Here is an 8511-nt window from a genome sequence, read left to right as displayed (position 1 = left end):
TTAAAGACAGCTCATTATTTCCATTCACTCCACCTTCTCCCTTCTGGGCTCTTTCCAAAGCCACGCCCCCAAAATACATGAATGCGCTACACCGGCTGCTCAGCTGGAAGCCTAGGCCATTCCCATACCTGGTGTTAAAAGATTCCACCTGCAGTTGGATATTCCAGAGTGTTCCATATGCAGACCACATGTGGGTCATATGTGTATTCCTAAATCCTCCCTGCTGGCAGGCATTTTGTTATAGATCTCGAAGGTGATTGGCTTCTGAGTGCAACCCCTATTCCGTTAGTAACTGACATAACCTCTTTGTTTCCTTTTCTTCAGGGAACCATGGTTACATATGTAACCAAGACTACAGTTATCTACAGTTATTGTAGTTAAACCATGGTAACTACAAATGAATCATGATTTTGTTACACTAAATAATAGTTTAACCATAGTATTTGTAATAAAACTGTGGTTATACAAATGGTAGTCATCAAAAAAACAAAAAGCATGCTTACTACACTTTTACAATAAAACCATGTTTAAATTTCAAAAGAGAAAGCTGGAATTACGCCTTCCACAGCAACACTACCAAGGTAAAGCATGGTTTTGTTTGTCATCTTAACTCCAGGTTTACACAAACTGGGTATTTATTTCTGTGCCCATGTTAACAGGCTAGAGGATGTGGTTCGGAAATGTTAATTTCAGACTAATTACACTAAATAAAAAAATAAATAAAAAAACCTTTTCATGAAGAAATGGGAACTCATTATTCATCTTCTGTTGTAGGCTACAAGTTATGTTCACAACCATTACAACGTTCGCGGATACTAATGCCGATGTTCACATTTGACAATCCTGACATTCCTTAGCAGTTGATTGATGGTCCTACACATGGGCGTAGATTACGCGGGGGACGTGTCCCCCTCACTTTTAATAAAATGTATTTTCGTCCCCCGCACTTTTACTGGGTCTCACCGATCCTAGTCGACCCGCTCCGAGCGGGATTCGAACCTGCGCGAGGGCGGGCAAGTTAACAGGGACGCTAAAAAACAGCTTTCTCTAATCTCGGTTGAGAGCGCGCTTCTTGAGGTCACGGGCAAATGTATTTACATAGAAACCAAAGTGAATACATCAAGATTTAAATTCAGAGACAAAAAATTATCTATGCAGGACCTGTAATTTTATTCGAATCTAAATATGAGGAGGGCGCTCTCACAGAAAGTCCAAAAGCGGATTCGTAGAGGTAATACCCCTGTCACGCTGGAGCTGCAGCTGAAGGAAAACAATCGTTATGAGAGATGAAACGTGACGACGACAATCAGACGTTTGCGACAATACATGCTTTATGTGTGTTTTTCAAGTCATCTCAAGGCTATTTATTGACAATAAAGTAGGCTATATGAATAATGCAGCTTTTAATGTTTAGTATCTTCTGCTCACCAAGGCTGCATTTATGTAATCAAAAATAGTTAAAACAGTACTATTTTGAAATATTATTACAAATTAAAACAGCTTTTTTTCTATGTGAATATATATAGTAATTTATTCCTGTGATCAAAGCTGAATTTATCATCATTACTCCAGTCTTCAGTGTCACAAGATCCTTCACTAATCGTTATAATCAAGATATAATAATCAAGATATAATCAAGATATAAGATATAAAAAATAATTTATAATCAAGAAACATTTATAATTATTATCTGTGTTGAAAACAGTTGTGCTGCTTAAAAATGTTGTGGAAACCACAATAGCCTACATGTTATTTTTCAGGATTCTTTAATGAATAGAAAGTTCAATGGACAGCATTTATTTGCATTTATTAAATACATTATCTTTTTTAATATTAAAAATATCACTTGTGATCAATTTAATGCATGCCTGATCAATAAAAGTATTAATTTCTCTCTTTTTTAATTTTACCACAAATGTTTAGATGGTTTCCATAAAAATTAAGCAGCACCTTGAGCAGCAAAACTGATAATAATCATAAATGTGTGTTGATCATCAGATCCTCATCTGAGAATGATTAGTGAAGGGTCATGTGACACTGAAGACTGGAGTAATGATTATAAATTCAGCTTTGATCACAGGAATAAATTACACTTTACTATATATTCACATGGAGAACAGCATGGTTTACATCAGAATATATCTATATTTTTTTTACATTGCATAAAATCTATGGAATCTTAATGCACAATTGTTTGTAGTATATAAACAGATCATAAAATTGGCATAAAAAATAGGAGAATAATATTATAGATATTAATTAGTGGTTATTGTTCAGCAGTGTATTTGATATCTTGCCCAATTAAAAGCAAGAGATGTGATAAATTATATTGGTCCAAAAAAAAAAAAGGGGGGGGGGGGGTATTACGACATTTCTGTCCCCCTCACTTCTGAAAAGATGGCTACGCCCCTGGTCCTACATAAAGTTAAAACAGTAAAATGCTAATAATGATAAATGCTTCAGTGGTGTTTTAAGCCCATGTCAGCTAATGATGAATAAACTGTGGCACAATATGAACGGGGAGGAGAATTAATGCGTGCGTCACGTTTTGTCGATAAAACACTTCCGCAAAGGATACACTGGGTGCGTCTCATTCAGCTCCCTTTGTTCAGTAGTTGGGCACTGATCAGGACATAAGTCAATGGGCTGACTCCCTGATCAGTGCCCTAACTAGCTACTGAACGGGAGCTGATTGAGACGCACCCACTGGAGTATCCTTTGCAGAAGCATTAATTCTCCTCCCCCTTCACATCGTGCCACAGTTTATTAATCATTATTATTATGTTTACATGTACAAGACATAAATGTTTGTCAAATAACAACACCTGACAGTTGCAGAATTATATCAAAGCACAAGAAAATGAAAGAAACTAATAGGCTATTATACAACGAAAAAGCAGTTAAAAACTGCAATTCCTTGTTAATAATAACTGGTAATATTGATTAAAATATGGACAAATGTGGTATTTTGTGGAGGCTGAAGCTTACAATATAAATAGTTATCATAATGTTCAAGAATCCCGACTAAATCTAGCGTGTCATTATTAATTGACGCCGCTTTGAAGTGACGTTAAAGGGAGCGAGGATATATAATTTCACTTGATTCAGTTTCTCCGTCCTCGCGTCTTTTCCTAGCGTCCTTCCCTCGCATCCTGAAGGGGTGGAGCTAAGGAGCGAGGAAAGGAAGCTAGGAAAGGAAACGAGGATGCACAAATAAGAATTGGGAAGCACCCTAGGTTTATTTTTCTCCATCATGCCCTGATGGAGATTTGGTTCCTTGCCACTGTCACCTTTTGCTTGGCTTGCTCAGTTGGGGCCACTAAAATTATGATCTAATTATTCAAATAAATATAGCCTACTTTATTTTATTAATTAGGTCTTATTTAATTCTATAAACTAGAATACTGATCTGCCAACATCGTCACTATATGATAAATTAAAATAAGCTGATAACATCACTGTTTTCTCCAGAACGACTGTACAGCCAAAACAAATTTTGTTGCAATATTGTCCTGTTTAACAATGTGAAGCTGCTTTGAAACAATCGTCTTTGTAAAAGTGATATATAAATAAAGTTGATTGATTGATTGATAATTCACCCCAAATCTACATGGGTTAATGTGAACAAGTACTATACAGAATAATAAATGTTTGGTATCATTTGAAATGTTTCAGGTATAAATTAAATGTCTACAGAACTTGATTAATGTTTACATTTGAAAGAGGTTCCTGTCTTGGTCTGGTATTTAAGGATATGATGCAGGAAGGTTGGGACACGATCCATTACTCAGGTCAACCCGCAATGCTGAGTGTCTTTAGAATAATCTAGACAATTTAGGTTAAATTTCTCATTTTAGGTGAAGAAGAGGGGCACACCAGAGTGATTGTCTTATAGTTAGTTATTAACAACAATTCTTATTAGTTAGCTAGACTGTATACTATGTTCTATGGGGACTAAATCATATATTCTAGAATAAGCAAAGTGGAGTATGGCCTCTGGTCATTCGCTTCTGTCTAATGACCAAGACTGATTTAGTGATAAAGAAATCGTAATCCGGGCAGTGCGAGACTCAAAGTGTTATTGGGATCCGGATGAATGGGTATAAATTAAATAAAGATTTAAACAGATTCATCAAATGTGAAGTTTAATTGGAATTAAACTGAAACACTGAAAACTGGCAAATGTGCAAAAAGCTTCACTCGCTCATCTGCTAACTCTGGTGCCCACCAGGTTAGGAACCACTGCTCTAACAGCTAATATTGCCTACAACCCATAGCAGAGGATTTGATTAGAACTACACAGATGAATAAAAATAGTTTAAAACTACAAACATGGCAGATGTACAAGAATTACTTTTTAAAATATATTTTTATTACAAAAAAACAACAACAACAAAAAAACATACAAAAAACATTTAACAACCAACATACATGAGGGACATGTAGGCCTAACAGATTTTTCATGTTTTAAAAAGACAACATTTTTTGGTCCATTGCAACAAGGCAATAACCACTTAATACCAAATTCCAGAGACAGAAGACTTGGAAAGCAGAGACTCAGCATACAGACCCTCCAAACAAGGGAAGTAACTCTACACAGCACTTAAAAACCATGCTATACGCAATCCTAAGAACAACTTATCAAGTAGGCTCACAGAGAGCCATTAAGCTTGATACTAATGCTAAGCGGAGCTAATAATTAATACACCCAAACCACTAGGGATATCTACTAGAGACAATATCTCCTGGAAACTTCTCACTGAGGCTCACAGCTCTCAAAGCATCAAGGGGAAACAAATCTGCTCCTTATTACAGATGTATTCCTGTTGCAACTATTGGCAATGTGTTTTTTTGGCAAGGATAGCTAGATATGTCCCAGAAAATAGTAGCTAGCAGGGGAAGTCTAAAAGGGAAAGGACTTCATGTCTGACTCCTCCCATACTTTGCCTACAACCTCCACGATCAATCCCCTCTTGTCACAAAGGTGGCCACGGGACCCGAACCACAGTTTGCAGGTGCTCAACTCTGACTCTTCTTTCAAGAAAGAGTCAATGATAATGATCGTATCAAAGTGAGAACACAGTCTACTGCCATAAATGCATTGCTCTGAGCATTTTCAACTCCCTCAAGGACTGAATCATGAATCCCTCAAGGACTGAATCAAGGACATCAAATGAGCACATCCAGCGTGTTTGAGGAGTCAAACACGCTCCACCCGTGGCATTCCTATCTTACACACACACACACACACACACACACACACACACACACACACACACACACACACACACACACACACACACACACACACACACACACACACACACACACACACACACACACACACACACACACGGCTCCTGAAGACAAAGAAGAAGATGACGTTCTACAGGTGCCCTTTTATACTCATGGTCGCACAGGTAGTGACGTCATAGGATGTTGTGGGACAATGTTATTGTCATGTTATTGCTTAGACACAATCAGACACGGGTCACACTGGAGGTGTTTCCAATAGTGTCTTGTGAGCTCCCATTTAGAGTGGCATTCCCATACATTCAATAAAGTAGGTGAATTAAGAACATTGAGACGCAGTACATGACAATGAAATGAAACAGTATATAACGAATGCAAACCTCTTTGAATATATTTACGTGAATTAACCCCAGAGATTTTACGTTAATAAGTTAATAATAATAGTAATAATAAAAAGTTAAAATTATCACATGAAATGGCATCTTTTTTGTAAATGTTTTATTTTGATTGTTTTTATTTTAAAATAATTTATTTAATAATATGTTTTATGATTTAATTAATAGCTTTCCATTGAACTCACAAACCCCATTACAAACCCCAGTCTGGGAAATATTAATATTTAGTCTGTAGTATTTAATGCACTTTGATTGGTTGATAACAAAAAATGGAATACATTTTATTTCTCTTTGTATGTTTATATATCAATATGGTACAATATTATCATATTCAAATCTGTAAGATTAACAAGTTAGGTCAAAAGTCAAAGTAATCAAAAATGAGTCAGATAATACTAACTTAAATGTTTAATTAATTTTAAAAAAAATGTAATTTGGAATCAGTAACCGACTACTATATACCCACTGAAACAACCAATCCACCCGCTGTAACAACTGGGATATTAACAACATTTATTTTATGCCATTGATTTACAGTTTAGGGATAAAGTGTATACAAAATCAAAATAACTTAAAGGGTTACTTCAGCGATTAGCATATGGCTTTGTATCAGTAGAAACCCTGGAGTATAATCAAATGATTGTATTAGAGATAGACTTATATTATTTATTTTATTATTATTATAAATAGTAGTAGTACATTTGAGACACATACCCCCCCCCCCCACACACACACACACACGCGCAAAAAACAAAAAAAAACAAAAACATGGACTATATGAAACCCAAAGTAAGAAATAATTGTTTATTTTTTAAATATTATTTATATTTCGCTACATGGTCTATTGGGGAAACATTTGTATGTACATGTCAAGTAATTTTTTTATACTTATTTCAAATAAAGTGCCAAAGATATTCAAGTTTCTGGTGACATCTGCTAAGGGTTGGGACGAACTGCAGCATAGTTTTTAAGAATTTGAGAGAAGCGAATGATTTTGACTTCTCCTGGTTTCGATTTTTTGTCATCCCACAGATATTCGGGTGAAAGCACTTTACTGGGTTTGTTATAAAGAAAGTACTTGTTCAAATGAGACTCCTCCTGCCATACTGCCTCAATGGATTTAGATTTATCAATGTCCAGCTGCTCCCGGCAGGTTTTAGCAAGCTGATGTACGTCTTTTAATAAACCACCGATCACAGCCCCACCATAATAATAATCACCCTCAGCATGAGGAATGAATGCTTGAGACTCTGGCCGGCGTTCATATGTGAATTGTTCACGAGGGGAACCATAAAACCATGGATGTATCACACCTACCAGACTACCCAAAGACTCGACCCCCCAGCGACCATAGAACTTTGAATCCACATCTAGGCTGAAAACATAGTCAGCTTCATTGACCAATTGACTCTCAATCAGTTTCTCCAGTCTTGCCATCCTGCTCAAACTTATATCCTGCCATCTGTTAGAACTAGAGACTTTCAACACCGTCAGATTATGTTTTTCACCCAGTTTCACTGCAGGAACCTGTTCTGGTTGATCAGTGAACACATAATAATGCACACGAAATCCAACAAAGTAATACTGCTCCGCAGACTCCAGGAACTCTTTAAGAAACTGTGTATACCTGAAAAACAGATAGGGAGAGTGATAAAAATAATAATAATAAACAAAGCAATTAAATTCCACCAACACAATAACTGAAAAAAAGAGACAAACTATGGTTCAGAAATTCACTCTGGGCATGGGATAACCATTTATTTTCCCAATAAAAGCAGATACATAAAATTTGATACCATGACATTATGGTCACTGAGGTAAGTTCCCAGATATGGATAATTAAAATAAATAATTATTTTGACTTTTACTGTATTAATTTTAGGAGATTTTTACTTTACTCAAGTACAATTTAAATTGAATATTTATACTTTTACTTAATTACATGGGGGGAAACTTTTTGCTCCTTACAATTTTATTTTAACTTAAAAAGTACCCAGTCATTACATTCTTGAAGATTTTCTTCTTCTATTTTGCGCACATCAAATATGATAAACAGAAGATAAGTGCTTGGCTCCTGTGGCAGAGTTGAGGGGTGGGTACCCGTGGGCCTGCGCTACTGGCAGTTTGATGCTTATTGACATTTAATTTCACCTCTTGTTGAAAGAAGCATTTATTTTAAAGTTTGGAAGGGCTCAGCTTTTTTTGTCGCATTGTACAGTGGCAGTGTAGCGCCCTGCATGACATAAGCAAATGCATATAGGTCCCTGTGGCCACCAGTCACAATGTTTAGATCATTGTATATTGCTCTAAATTGTAAATTGTTTTCATATGTTTTAATGTATTGCTGTTCTGTAAACAAATTTGTAGGAGTGCTGTCACAAAATCAGATTTTTCACAACTCAGTTATCGCGGCCAAAAGAGTGCATGGTAACAATATATTGCGATATCTGTAGAAACCTTGAAATAAATAAATGTTATCAGTCAGATTCAACTTTACATTGCTTATTTTGTATTTTGCTTTATTTTTTAGCCAATGAATCCCTCACTTCCATCTCTGCTCCTTGGGTTTTGCAAGCTTTTCCTTGCACCTTACTTTTAATAAACTTTTAAAAACTTAAATTAACTTTACACTTTTTGGTCTTTGTGAAAAAGTGCAGATACACCCAAGTATAGTTAGGGTACAATTTAGCACAATCTTTAGTTATATTTAGATTGCTCATGCAGACTTGAGCATTTTTTTTCCTCTCCATGTCAGTGGGGAAACGTAACTATTCACACTCCTTGGTAAGTACATGGGGTGCAGGATAGTTGTAAACATTAAGATTAAAGGCAGGGTGAAACACTGTTAATCTCATGTCAATCT

At 36.0% G+C, this 8511-nt stretch overlaps 1 protein-coding gene across 1 annotated transcript in view; it reads right to left on the bottom strand.

Annotated features, from left to right (window-relative positions):
* Positions 1–6398: 6398 nt before the first annotated feature.
* Positions 6399–8511, bottom strand: part of LOC137071278 (globoside alpha-1,3-N-acetylgalactosaminyltransferase 1-like) — a 50762-nt gene continuing 48649 nt past the window's right edge. Inside the window, exon 7 of the mRNA XM_067439125.1 lies at positions 6399–7275. Within this exon, the coding sequence (XP_067295226.1) occupies positions 6585–7275 (691 nt within the window). The 3' untranslated portion in view covers positions 6399–6584. The remainder of the gene's footprint in view (positions 7276–8511) is intronic.

The sequence above is a fragment of the Pseudorasbora parva genome, chromosome 3 (genome assembly GCF_024679245.1).
Source record: "Pseudorasbora parva isolate DD20220531a chromosome 3, ASM2467924v1, whole genome shotgun sequence".
NCBI lineage: Eukaryota > Metazoa > Chordata > Actinopteri > Cypriniformes > Gobionidae > Pseudorasbora > Pseudorasbora parva.
The sequence above is the reverse complement of the archived record's forward strand: the minus strand, read 5'-3'. Positions and strand labels throughout refer to the sequence as shown.